At 41.4% G+C, this 14,544-nt stretch overlaps 1 protein-coding gene across 6 annotated transcripts in view; it reads right to left on the bottom strand.

Moving 5' to 3' along the window:
* Positions 1-1,044: 1,044 nt before the first annotated feature.
* The window catches only part of LOC126847118 (disco-interacting protein 2), a 131,235-nt gene continuing 117,735 nt past the window's right edge, over positions 1,045-14,544 (bottom strand). For 3 of the 6 annotated variants that reach the window (XM_050587211.1, XM_050587224.1, XM_050587216.1), the window contains 16 exons: positions 8,229-8,366; positions 7,864-8,128; positions 7,620-7,792; positions 7,219-7,541; positions 7,011-7,134; positions 6,240-6,941; positions 5,930-6,164; positions 5,047-5,855; positions 4,764-4,894; positions 4,411-4,657; positions 4,054-4,321; positions 3,765-3,929; positions 3,577-3,692; positions 2,708-3,463; positions 2,479-2,602; positions 1,049-2,303 (listed from right to left, as the gene is read on the bottom strand). In XM_050587211.1, the coding sequence (XP_050443168.1) occupies positions 2,051-2,303; positions 2,479-2,602; positions 2,708-3,463; positions 3,577-3,692; positions 3,765-3,929; positions 4,054-4,321; positions 4,411-4,657; positions 4,764-4,894; positions 5,047-5,855; positions 5,930-6,164; positions 6,240-6,941; positions 7,011-7,134; positions 7,219-7,541; positions 7,620-7,792; positions 7,864-8,128; positions 8,229-8,366 (4,829 nt within the window). In that variant the 3' untranslated portion in view covers positions 1,049-2,050. Of the gene's footprint in view, positions 2,304-2,478; positions 2,603-2,707; positions 3,464-3,576; positions 3,693-3,764; positions 3,930-4,053; positions 4,322-4,410; positions 4,658-4,763; positions 4,895-5,046; positions 5,856-5,929; positions 6,165-6,239; positions 6,942-7,010; positions 7,135-7,218; positions 7,542-7,619; positions 7,793-7,863; positions 8,129-8,228; positions 8,367-14,544 lie in introns of all 6 variants that reach the window. The other 3 variants (XM_050587183.1, XM_050587203.1, XM_050587194.1) reach the window with 2 other exon arrangements.

The following is a 14,544-nucleotide window of genomic DNA, read 5'->3' as shown; positions in this document are numbered from 1 at the left end:
TTAAAAATATATTACTATGTATAAACCATGTTAAACTTTACATTAACGTTACCTATTACATTTAAGTCTATTTTCTTAATGTTAACCGTATAATAAATTATATTATATCTATTAAAATATTATTTTAGACAACATTTTGTGTTTGATTTGTTCTCTGACGTAAAACTGAGAAGCCGTGAACATTTAATATTTTTCAAAGTTCAAATTGGACACAATTTAACGTTGTGAATGATTGTAGTAATTTTGGATTTGGGACATAATCCTGATTATAGTGTCATCAGTTCGATTACCAGCATAGTGCAACATAATTTTGGAATCAAGGCAATGAAAAGTAAACATTTTTTTTTACAAATATTTTTTGAAGTTGCACTAACATTTAAAAAATATTAACCTATCAGCAAAAAGTATATTTTAAAATATCAAAATAAAAAAATTAAATTAAAACATTGAATTACACTTGATAGTGATAATTAAAAATGTATAAGTGCACTTAAGTCCTAGAATATTGAAAATGTTGAAATATTAGATATTATACGAGACTGTGAAAATAATATTTATACTAATTATTGTCAATTTATAATATCTTTAAATTCACGGTTTTCAAAATTAAAAATCACAACTAATTGATAACCAAAAATCAACTAAATCTTTTTTCCAGGGATTGTATACTTTGCATAAATATTAAAAATATTGTTATTGAAATATTATTACTTAATATTTATTGAAGATAATAATTTCAGATATTTATTTTTTACTTTGTTATCAATTGGTTATAACAATTATTTTGCAAGCATTCGTGTACACTACACTTGTTTATTTACTTAATCGATTATTCTCATAAAACTGAACACCTATTCTAACCTATGTGTTCATTATTTGTAATTGTGTTAACATCGTTATAGTGAAAACTCTAAACACTGATATAAATATATACATATATAATTTATTATATATGGTATACAATTATACAAATAAAACAAACGGTAAATAATTGTTATATATATTTTTTTAATGTTTGATCATATTTTATACATTAAAAAAAAAACACACTTAATATGCACACACAAACACAAGATAAAACCAAATAAGTTTTAATATAATATTTTATGCTTATAATAAATAAAAAAAAAAACATAATGAGCACTAATACAACATTTTGGCATCTATTTTTTCAATTTTATTTTATTGTGTAAACAAAAGACTTGTCTAAAAAATAGAAGAAAAATAACGGGTGTCACACTTACATTGTTTTCTTATAGGGGTCTTTTTTAAACTTAAACATATAATATACTAAATATATTTATATATTGTTATTTACAAAAATATTGAGGCACGTCAGGCATTAGCGACGGGCGACGACACTTTTATGGTATGTGTGTGTCGCGCCATCGTTACTGCACATGTCCAAAATATATAATTTTATCAAATTAAGATTGCACAATATTTATATTATATAAATATACTTTATATTAATATTTATAAATTTTGCTTGTGATTATTATTTTTTTAATTTATATATATTTTAATAATAAAAGAATATAAGAAAAGCTTTGCAGTGTTTGATAATAGTTGTATATATTATGTTTATAAATTAAAATTTCTAATATATAATCATGTAAGTATGTATGTATATTTACGACTAGGTCATATTTAATAGTCAAAAAAGGGATGGACGAAGGAGAAAAGCAACGAAGATGAGGAGCGGAGAAATGGTTGCCCGAGAATTTATCACAACCGCCAGGCGTACACATATATGGCAACTTAAAAAAAAAAAAAAAATAATAATAATAAAAAAACTATCTCACAATAGGACCATTTTTTTTGAAGAGTCCATTAATTAATACAACATATATTTGTGTATCATCAGTTTCTTTGAATATCTATAATTTATTTTTTTAATTCGATAATATTTATCGTAATATAGTTTAAGTCACCTATGTACGACGCTTTATTATTTTTTTTTTTTTCATATAATAATAATTAATAATTTTATGTATCACAACTAATAAATTTATCTAAAAACAAAACTAGACCCGTGGTACGGTCACAATTACATGTTATAAGCTACATAGATGGGATCGAGTTGATCAGCTAGGAAACCGTCGCGTAGGTGCATGCGTTGCTTTTCGCCACGAGAATTTATGGGAACAACTCCTGGATCGACAACCACGGCAACACCGACGATCAGATGATGTTCTTCAAGCACAACGTTGGTCACTAATGGTATGAGGTCGAGCGCTTCGCTTTCATTTCCGTCAAGTTCTACGACCACCACTAGGAGATTGGTCCAGGCAAAAACGGCGCTAAAAACAAAAAACCAAATGTATGGTATAATTCCTCGTCAAAATTGTAAATCCAAATGTTTTTTTTGTAAATAGGACTTGATTGTGTGCAAACAGGGCTCAACAAAGGTTGTTGTGCAACCTGTTACTCGTTTTAATGGTGAAAATAAATATAACAAAATATAATAATAATCACCATTCCGCTATCTTTCTATGACAACGCATGACACTGTTTTCAATGTCGATTGGATGATAGCGCATGCCTCGCAAAATGATAGTCTCGTCTAGGGCACCGACCACGAAAACGGCATCATGAAGTTCTGGAAAATAAAAAAACCAAATTAACAACAATAACTTATTTTTAAGGACAAAAAATAACTAATTTTTGACAAAAATGGAGAAATTGAGTTTTTTCTTAAAATTACCAGGCGCTTCGGTTGAAGAAACAGCTAAGGGTGCGTTGCTACTGAGAGTTGACTGGTTGGAGGAGGCCATGGACAGGTCGCTCAGGGACATGATGTCGATGGTGTCTGTGGAGTGCAAGGCCGTGCTGGAAGGAGTCGATGTGGACTCGGTGCGCCTCAAAAAGCCCAGGTAACCAGTCCTGGCGTACACTTCGCCCGTGCTGCCGGTCACCAGTCTCGCGTTGAATTGGTCTGAACCACCAGCACCACCGATGCCACCACTACCACTGCTGTCCGACGTCTCGCTACCGAATGTGCTGAAGTAACCGCTGGCGTTGTGGGGCGCTTGCACCCATATCTCGCCCAGATGGGAATCTCCGCAGTGGCCTTTGGTGTCCGGATGAGCGATGATGACTTTAACGCCGGGCAACAGTTTGCCCGACTCGAGCAGACACAGCGAGTGCGGGCTACCACGTTCCACCAGCGACACACGGTCGTTCCTCAGGGCCCGCAAGTCCACGTACACACACGACGGTTCCGGGCTGGACGCCCCTTGTAGACATATGGCCACGTTGACGCGACACCCGAAACTGGTAGACACAGCCCGTGGGCTGAGGCCCAGTGCCGAAAACAGTTTAGAAAACGAAGTGGTCAGGTTGATTCTGGGCCTCTCCTCGGCCACTACCACACAAGTGCGTACGCAAGCCAAATTGACTCCTCGCTGCTTCAGAAGTCCAACGGACGACGCCAGTCCTTTGGTACAGAGTTCCATTACGCCTGTAAAACAAAAAACATCAAAATTATTTTTTACCAAATTGTCTGGCTAATCCCATGGAATCTTTCGGTTGTTAAGACCAATGTCTGTTAGTACACCATCATAATACACTTACCATACGAACAAAATGTATCGCGAACTTGGTACTGGCTGACGGCCGACAGCCACAAGCCCGGGTTGACTTCAATTTCCGACGGAGGTATGAGTATAGAATGATGACCAGAATACACACTGTGAACAGTAAAAATGCGCTATAGACATATACAAGCAGAACCGAACCAAAGTGTTGCTGCGCTTACTGACCTGCTTAAGCACCACAGGGCAAAACCCAGACCGCAGTAAGGGTCCAAGCACAAAGCAATGTGCCTGGATGGATACAGTTCGCACGCCAGTTTCATAGATCTGCATAGCGACGTGACGGCCGCGTGCGACATTTTTATGCCGGCCAACATTCCGGTGGTGGAAACGCTGTAACAGACGAATCGGTAATATTTAAAGAAAAAAGGTACAAGAATTATAGAGGTGTAATCTCAACGAGCGGTGACACAAAGAAAGTTTGGAAAAAGACAATTTGATTAGAAATGATTCGAACCTGAAGTCTAAGTAAGCTAGCAGTTCGGCGGTCGGCGCCCGGTAAGACGGCACGATTTTCTTCTTTGGCACGTCGTCTGTGTCCAGTATGGTGGGCCACGATTTGACGTCGACAACGTTGCTGGCTTCCTTGGACTTGAGCAGCTTGATGACATTCTGGTTTGACAAGACTAAGGTGGACTTGCTCACGTCCACGATCATCCGGACCGTCGGTAACGTCGTCTGAAGGTTTTGCGGGTGTGGCGGTCGTATGGTCACGGGAACGGCACCTTTTTTAATTAAAAAAATTAACCGTCGAATTAGACAATAGTTTGGAATGAGTTTTTTTTTTTTGAACTTTTGAACTTTCGACACTTACCCACATACAAACAGCCGTAGAACGCGCAAATGAGATCGATCCCTGGCGGGAAGATGAGCGCTACGTGATCGCCTGTGTTCACCTTGGCTTTCTCGTTCAGCAGATTTGACACCTTTTCCGCTCTCTTGTGCAGCTGCGAACAAGTCATAGTGGCCGCCGACGCTCCCTTGGCGTTTAACAAGGTGAATATGACGTGATCCGGGTCTCTGATGGCTCTCATTTTCAGTATTTCGGATATGAACAGATACTGCGGACGAAATAAAACGGTTGTGATTCGGAAAAAGAGAATTTAATAGTAGCACAGTGTTTCATACTGTCGTATCACCCCGTACGACAACGATTATGGTACTTACGGTTTTGTTGGAGTCGGATTCCATGTCGATGATACCTATGTCGCGTCCTTGGGCTGTGGCCAGCCGGTTGCCTTGGACTATTGTACCGACCATGACTGAAGCGGGTCCCACCTCTGAAACGGTACCGCCCACTAGGCAAAATTATTATTTATTTATGTACTTACGCCCGGAAAAGGGTGAGATTTTTGGAGAAAAAGCTAATTACTATTGTTGGACAAAGTAAGTCCGTTTAAAATATACTACGGCAAGGTCGACAAGTTAAATTATTGTAAATTATAGATACCTGAATGCACTTCTCGGGGTTTGGGCAAATTGGTGACGCAAGTGTGTGGACACATCAGCACGTTGGCGGGATGCAAGTTGCCGTCCAGGAACCGACGTTTGCACTCGGACAAATGTATTCCTCCCAGCGGCGTTTTCGGCAGATAATTGGGCGGCACCAGGGCCAAACAGTAAAGACCGACCTGGTGGATGGAGTCGACCGCTTGCAACACCCTGGACATCCACTGGAAGCTCTCTTCTTCGCTGCACTCCGGCCGCTGTTCGGCGATAACGCATATGCGCTCGTCCCGCAACACCCTAATGGCGAACACCGCTATCCTACCTCTGTAAATGAACTTCATCGGTTCCACGGCCAGCACCGTGGCGATGATGTCGTCGGCGTTATGCTTGCGCCCCGTCACCGTCATGAGTCCGTCACGGGACCCGCACACGAACACCAGGCCGCCAGGTCCCAGGAACCCTAGCAGTCCGGACCGGGTGTATTCTATGGTATCGCTCATGGGCTTGCCGTCTTCGCTTATCGGCGACACCCGGAACGTGGCGTTGGACAGACCGGGCAGGCCCCAATAGTTGCACGTGGTCGTTCCCAGGCCGCCCATGCATATTTCTCCTACCTCGTCAGTTTTGCACATGTATGGTATACCGTCCATTTTGACGACAATCATCGAACAATTCGGCATGACTTGACCGCAGTCCTGGAGCGTCAGCGAAGTCAGAGAGTTCTCTTGGTCTACTCGCACCACGCCGTAACTCAGACCTGACATGGACAGCACGCCCCGGCCGGTGGCGTTCACTCCAGCTCTGCCGGGTCTAAACACACAAAAAAACACGCGGTGTCAGCGCCGACGAAAATAAAGTAAATTACGGTCGTGCCAACTACTCACCTTCGTACTGACACCGTGAGACATTCGCTAGAGGAAGCGCACGGACATAGAGCGTCGGGCCGCAGACCTTTGGGTTGGAACACCGCTAAAAATTGATCGCACGAAGACAGCGACCACGGGTTAGCGCCGTCGCCGACCAAAAGCAATCTCAACGAACTCAGCACTATGTCCTTGTGGTCTTTGGTCGCCAACAGGCCCCAATGCAGGTCTCTGGATTTTACAACGGCCACGCTAGCTGTAAAATTGAAAAAAAAAAAATGTTAGTTAATAACACGGTCCAGCAATTGTATGTCTCATGCGTCATAGTTACCTCTGTACTTGGTTATCATTTGCATCCACGAGGCCGGATTGACTTTCATCAGCGCGTACGGTATGTAGATGACGTGCATTCCGTTCAGTATCGAAGTCAGCACCGAATGCCAAAGCCCGGTCTCCCGTTTGAAGTCCAACACGCACACCATGGTATCGCCTTCGGTGTAATTGCAGGCCTGGGTCAGCGCCCGACATTGGTTCAACATGGCCGTGCGACTGACGCTGACGCCCATCACCGAGCCGTCTTTATCGGTGGTGTACTCTATGTAAGACGGGCTGTCCTCGCCAATGTGCGGAGGCGGACACCAGTCTTTGGGGGTTTTGGGCAGGTGTTCGGTGACGAACCAATGCAGCTTCGGCCAGCCCTTGAAAGCCACCACTTCGCCGGTGGCCGTTTTGGGCAGACCTTTAAGACACGCGTCCGACGTGAGTGCGACCTGCACGCCGCAACTACCCAGCAGAAACCCGATTTGTTGAGAACCGGCGTCCCGGCGAGTCAATGGCACTTCGATTGGTACGGGCACGATGCCGGCGAAAAGACATCCGTAAAACGAGCACAAGAAGTTTAACGGATCGCTATTTGGATAGACTAGAGCTACACGGTCGCCGTGCTTCAGACACTCTCCGCCACCGTTGCCCTTGACTAGAGGACGATTCAACAGGGTGTAGGCCACTTTGTGAGATCTGCTTAGGAGTTTACCTGTAGACGAAAAATACAATTTAACAACACCGTTTCAAAGAGAACACCCGACGCGAATTAGCGCCATACCGTAGGACAATGTGATGCTTAATTTGCCGTTGGGATCCAGGACGGTTGCGACCGGCGCTTTGAACGTGCTCGAACCGTATCGTTGGAGAGCGGCTTCCAAATTTCGCGGCAGTCCGGACGGCACCTGCGTTAAAACCACACACGGCCGGATGTTACGGATATCGTTTAAAAACAGCTAATATACATTATTATGCGGCGAAAAACTTACGGATAGTGGTTCACCCACAGCCGGAGTCATGTAAGCTCCTTCGGGCCGAGGCGCGTTCGGATCTTTGGGGTTGGCTGCTATCTCCAGTTCCATGTCGTCGTCCTCGTAGAACTCCGGCAGCGGTCGCCTTTTGGGTCGCTTCAGGGTGTTGAGCAACTGCTGTATTTTGGCCGACACTTTCCAACGACCGCTGCTGGACACAGTGCCCATGCCGTCGTCACTGGACGACTGTCTGGAATCTCTGCTGTACCGGTTTACCCGGTCGGCGGGGGCGTATCTCCTGGATTGCGTCACGTTGTTGGTCACGTCTGGGGGTTGAGGGTCTGTAACACACGACGAGTAATAACGAGACAGGTCTAAAAACCACTTTGGAAACCCAAAACGGTAAAACGTGTACTTACACGGAGGTCGGATGTTATTGTGCAGCGCGTCGGCGACTTCAGTCACTTCGGGTTTGCTGCGCTTGAGAAGCTTGTCTTGCTCAGCCTTGGACTCAATAATCGTCTTGGACTCGTCCCAGTAGCTAGGCACGTTGTTGCTGGACACGCCACCTCCGGGAGCGCCGTTAGGGATCCTGCGAAAGTAAAACCAACAGCGTTACCACCTCCTAAGTCCTCGCTGGCTAATTTGTTTGCGACAACTCACTTTGTATGGTGATGATGGTGATGATGCCTGTGTTGTTGTTGCTGCTGCTGCTGTTGTAATTGCTGTTGAATTAATAATTGTTGTTGTTGAGCGGTCGTCGAGTGAGTCGTCTTGGGGTGTGGTGGCTGTGTGTCCCTGGCCGATCCGCCGGTACTGCTGGTTTCAGCGCCACTACTCCGTCCTCCTCGGCCACCGCTTCCTCGACCGTCTCTGACGTCTTTGCCGGGCGCCTGATCGCCTACGCTGTCATCGTCCGAACTGGAATCTAACAAAAAAAAAACCCATATGGAATTTGTAAAAACCACGTTGTTGCCATTCGTGATAGAAATGCACATTGTTTCAATGTTGGTGGTTACACCGCTTACCGGTTTCGTTTCGGGCGGTTCCCGATCGGTCCGGGCTACGAGCCATGACCGAAGTGCGTTTACTTGGCATCGGCAAAGACGGTTTAGGTCTGGATTGCATGGCGGCCAGAGCTTGCTGAACCGCTTCTTGTCGTACTTCTATAACGCAAAAAAAAAAAAAAAAATGAAACGTCAGTGTGAAAACGCGCAACAAAAATGATATTATGTTCAATGCACCAAAGCTCCATCAACCGCCGCGGGTTAGCGTTTGATCTACGGCATCAAATCTACTGTAAGACTAATTACTGCGCTAAAACCAACGTTTAAAAACGTTATTAGAATTTTATCGACACCGAGAAAAGGCCCACAGCCAAGTAAACATACTCGAGTTCACTTAATGATGAAGTGTAATGTTCAACAGTATATTGGGAAACTTACACGTTTGACGATTATTTTGGACGAACTGATGAAACGTAATAGTTGGTCGGTATTTAATTGAATAGTTACTATACCGCTATGCTCGAACAAACGTGGATGCGAGAGATTGTTGTACCCTAAAAAGAAGTTAATAGGACAAAAGCTCGTCTGTAATTTTGCGCGTACCCGCCGAAAGGTAGTAAATAGTATGAAACAAAATTATGGGGAAAAAAGTAGTTAATAGTATAGCTGTTCGGAAACCTCTCTCTGGGGAATAAACAACACTAAACGGCGGACGTAACATAGCGGAAACTTTACCCGAAGCGATAAAAAGGCGGCGCGTGTTACAACTGTATGGTATGTACTCGTACAATAAACATATTTAAAACGAAGCGGTCCCCGGCGGCAATTAAGGTCGTGAGATGAATTTTAATTTATTAGAAACTGGCGTCTGACCTATGTACGCTCACGGTTGTAGTATGCATACTTGAGCATTTTTCTTTTGGCTTCGGTAACGGCCGAGACGATGCGGTATGGATAAAATTAACACGAAACCCGACCGCGGTTGGTCCTGGCCACGAGGGTGATAAGGGCGAGGAGATAGGAAGACGTTACGGGATAATGTTTGACAACGAGATGGCACACCTCGGTGAAAAAATATTACTTCGGTACAACGCAGGACACTGATCATAGCTACACGTGTACTATTCTAACGATTTATAAACGAAGGCGATACATCACGAGTTCACAGTGTATGTATCGAGTTACTCGAGGCGAGAGTTCCCTGTAAATCGATTGGCGGGAAAACGATGGAGAAAAAAGCGGAATAGTCGCAGAAAACGGTTAACTAAACACACAGTCGTACAAAATTAAAAAAAAAAAAAATATATTCACTAAATTAAACAATAACAAAAAAATAGTATCGAATATAAAATAAACCAAAAATAAAAAGCCTATTACCGGAAATAGAAAACTCGCGTGTTGAGTGCTGCTGAGCGCAGTTTTTTTTTTTTTGGCAAAAATAAACAATATACAACTTTCGACTCCGCATTTGCTAGGAAAATACTCACCGTAAGAGGAAATGAAAAGTTTTAACTTTTGAAAAACACGTATGACGACATTTAATTACAAGTGACTTCCCCTCTCTGAAATTAGTCGATCCGAAATTCGGATTTGAACATTGCGCTTTGGCGAACTTCAAGATAATTAATTCAAATGAATACAAATTCAAACAATTCCAGTTCTGATCACACGGTCAAACCGAGCAATAGTGCCAATGTAGCAAATAAGGTTTTCACTCTAATTGCATGACCACGAGCGTGTTCAGTCACAATAATTTTAGCACACTGAAACTCAACCGGTACTACCCTTTGTCCAGAACGGCCATGGACATGGGCCCGTCGGCAGTTTGGACAAAGCAAACTATGCAAATCGCCAGTGTGCAATTCTATGGGAAACGCACAAGTCGGAGTATCATGCAGCCGCCTTTGAAACTTCGGGAAGTCGACCCGAAGCCACCGATGTTATCCATAGAGTTACAATGTCATACAATAGGTGTACCGCTCACGACAAAACCCAATTGACTGGAAATACAATCATCTTGTTGACACAGTTTTTTTCGGTTTTACAAGTCATCATTATATTATTACAATATATATTGTTATCGAGAATAAAAAAAAAAAACACCCGACACTAATAATTGACGAAGCGTCGCAAAAATCAAATGCAAGTATTTCTGAAATCATGAACAACTGTTGCGAGATAATATCACCTCGGGAACGTGTCAAACACAATAGACGGAATACGTTTTAATGCCTTGGTTTTTTTTTTTTTTTTTTATCTCGTTTCTACTATCTTTTGCATTTTTAGCCGTATTTGTTTATCTAAAAATAACACTTTCTAAGTGGATATCCTTTTGAAATTAATAATGAAACACTGCTGCTTCGGATACTTCTTTTTTTTTCCGTAGTACACGTTCGACGAACACGGCCACCCTTCAAAGCCTACGAGTATATTTGACTTAAAAAACCGACGTCGTGGTATGAATGGGGTTCGAGAGTTGTTGAAAAGTGCGAATAAAAAATGCACTAGAAAATACTTATTGAAAATCATTAATGAAATTTATAAAAGAAAAAGCCTCTTTCGCGGCACAGTTCACAGAGTTGCAATGTATCAAAGTATATATTATTATTTATTATGTTTAACAAGTCTACATTAAGTAAAAATAAATCGGGTTAAGGCTCGAGGTCAATATAAAAAAAACAACTTTTGAATAGCGCAACTCAGAAAACTTGTCGAAAAACCTTATTAGCTGGCCACAACTACTAGCAAGCTTTCTAGTTTTTTTGAATAAACAACGGCCACACAATACACGCGTTGTGGAAAAGGGTTGTTAATTTTAAATCCGGTCGATTTCGACCCACAGGACAATAATCAATTGTGGAAAAAGCCGTATCGAGAGAGACAAACGATACTATAGGCATCGCAATGCCCGTTGGCCGTACGCAGAGAACAACCGACAATAAAATATACTACAATGACAGCATATCCCCATTGTTTTTTATATCAACTATACATAATATATTATTCCACATCAGTATTTCAGTAGATCCCATCGATGGGATCGAATCATTCGCACACATACGCTGTTGTTATCATAGTAAATTTGGGTCACGAAGTTGTATTTTCAGATATAGACACAAATATCATACTAAACGAGACCAACGTATAGAAACCAACATTTTGTTTTACACTCGGTTTCTTGGTCGCCATAAAATACATAATGCAAATTGTGTTAAAACAAAACACACCACAATACAGGCCAGCCGCCAGTCATTTCCTATGCATATACATCATGATCAGCGAACAACATTTTAAATAACAATCATGATTAAATTTCTCTAGAATTCAAGCGATTGGCTTTAAAACCAAAATGAATTTAATAACGACCGTACATAATTTTTCACATCTTCTTAAAACATTAACCATCTAATAATATAATAATAATAACCCAAGTCACAACTATTAGAACACTGTCTCAATAAAAAAAAAAAACCTTTTTATATATTAGTAAAGCAGTAACCTAACCTAGCTTTAATTCAGGTCTTGTATCATTGCCCATTTCTTCTGGCCGTCTCGGTTTCTATTAATTAGCACAATGCCTTAGACGGTCAATGAGGTGTCAAAAGTACTGGATATTAACGGTCAAGTCGCTTATGATAATATCATACAAATATATAAGCTAGCGCCTCGTTTTATAAATATATAAATCGCGTATGGACTCAAAAACGAAGATGAGGGTAAAATCATATTCGGAGAGCTATTAAAAGGGCGGCAAGTGCAGTGGATCGCCATTAAGGGATGATTGCCGCGGGTTTGTTTAGCGCTTTTAAAGGAAATGTTTTATTTAATTTGTTGTTTTCGCGCGGAATACCATCGTCTGTTTTCGACACGCGTCCGACCGAAAGATAAAGCCAACCGTCAAGTTTAATAGGCGCTTAGCGGGATCGTTTAGAGTTAAAAAAAAAACTTCACAGCTCTAAACTGCGGTTTCCGTGTAAACACGGTCGTCGGACTCATCGATTTCAGAACTGCTCTGTGGTTGTTACATATGGGAATGATATGGCCACCGAGCCAAATCGAATTTGTAAATTTAATGTACTCGGCTTGGGCCCGTAGGTACGACTATTGTCTTCCAGACCAGAATTACGCGCCTCCGGGTATGTTGCTTTAATCGTCGACGACGCGAGAGATAAAATTCTATCAAGTAAAAATAATAAAAAAAACACTATAGAAGAGAGAGGAAATTACGACAAGTGCAGCGCGCGACACGAGTGTTTCCGGAAAAGCTTTTGCTGCAATCCGAAAAGGTGCAAAGGCGAGACGCATCCTCTTGACTTTGCCCGCGGCGTGTTAACTCCTCATTCTTATAGTGCTTTGACGCCGGTCGCTATGGTAGCAGTGTCGCATTTTTTTTTTGTCGACCGGGTTCTTTTTAATCGGACTCGGGTGAAACAAAATTCTCGCTGTTGACATGAACGTTGAAATGTTGACCCGACGTCATTCACTTCAGACCTTAGATCAACAGCAAAACTGCAGGTAATACTCTAGGGTTGACTAACGACTCTTTTACAAACGCACTAACCCTGCGGCTCAGGCCCGTTTGCAAAGCATTGGGTCATTGATTTCGATCGAATTATTCACAACTCTCGAAGATAGAGAAGGGGTTGGTTTGAACAGTTCAGACTCTTCAAAACCCATTTAGCTCTCTAGGGGTTTGGATAAAAAAAAAACCCGTACTTGGGCGGCCTACACCAGCTTTTTAGTTTCTGGCAAGTTTTGGAAGCCTAATGCATAAGGAAACCGGGTTGGATGAATGAAATACGTGACTGCCGATTATTACAAGGTCAATAACGAATTTAATTCCTAACGTAAAAACAACGCACGGAAGTGCTTCGATAATATCGACCAGCAAGTATAGCAATAACTATAATAATTATATCGACTCCGCTTAGGTCTCTTCTTCGGGCCTTAAACTAATGATTAGCATCTGCGGAAACCGGCTAACGTGTGCACGCACTGATACAATACTCTCACGGTTGAAAAAATAAATAACCTTAGAGAGGTACATTTTTAAAAAAAATTATTTTCCCCTTAACGACGTAATTTCCTCGTGCGGTAATTAACGGGCACATCAAGTAGTTTGGCAGACTGTATCGATTTTCCCAGCGAAAGTTTGCTAACGCACAATGATCTCGTGTGTGTGTGTTATTATTATTATATAATGAAACACTAGTAGCCGACGACGACGACAAATTTCAATTCCGTACGGGATACGCCGAGCAAACATTCTTGGCGTGTCATTGACCGGTTAAATAGATGTCATATAATACCTATTTGCGCTGATCCTCTCAATGCACCGTCGTCGCATTGAATTCTTCTGCACACAACCACCATCGAAGGCAGAATGTCAATGCGCCTCTTGCGTCAAGGGTGTGTACAGCACAAGGTTTGCCGACGGTAAGTACATTATTCGGTTCGGATGTGATTCGAATTAATACACGTCTATAAGATGCAACCGAGATCAATCGAAGCAAACGCGACATTAATAACAGAGCAATTGTTCGGCCTAGCCCTCGACCGAACTCGATAATAATACCTACATTTCCAACGGATATTTTCGTCAATAAAAATCAAATATAAATTACCATCACAGCGCTTATATACCCTTTGTTGTCTTTATTGTGTTATTCGAAACACACCTAGAGATGGATACAATACAACATAGGAAACGCCAGTCAACTGGAATAAGATATGTAAAATGTATAATTATGTTCTACAAACGGAACGAGAATAATTGATTATATTTTCGCCATAGATTTAAAATATTTTACATGAACCCGAAGCTAAGAACATTAAAAAAAAAAAAATTCTAATTCCTTTTTTTCATTTTTTTTGAAAAATCCATTAATTTTTCTACTAAATACAACAATATATATATTCAAAACAATCTTTTTTTTTATACTACCTATTAAAAACCGTTTAAGTTTATCTCGTGTGAAAATAATATCTTTCATAATGGATATTGTTATGCAGATAAGTCATCGTATTGTCAAGTGGCAGCGGATAAACACGCACCGTTCGAGAGAGGTATTCGTAGTTGTACATCTCTTTGTCTACATTATTTACCCCTTTTGTGTATACGTTAATCACGGCCATTTTTAACAAAAGGATGGCCTAACCGTATTGACCTCGCGCCCCCGTAGTAGTTTTAATTAAAACGCACTTTTGCGGCGACTCGTGCAAAATATGAAGATGGCCAATTTTCAAAAAAAAAAAAAAAAAACCTTTAATTAAGTCGACCCGAACAACAGGTTCGGATGGAATAAACGTCCCCCAAAAGACTAATAACACAACGATG

Source organism: Adelges cooleyi, unplaced genomic scaffold (assembly GCF_023614345.1).
Source record: "Adelges cooleyi isolate 19-005CV unplaced genomic scaffold, UGA_ACOO_1.1 ACOO_flye_CR_arks_rails_tigmint_CR_PRNA_108, whole genome shotgun sequence".
NCBI lineage: Eukaryota > Metazoa > Arthropoda > Insecta > Hemiptera > Adelgidae > Adelges > Adelges cooleyi.
This window is presented reverse-complemented; position numbering and strand designations above follow the sequence as displayed.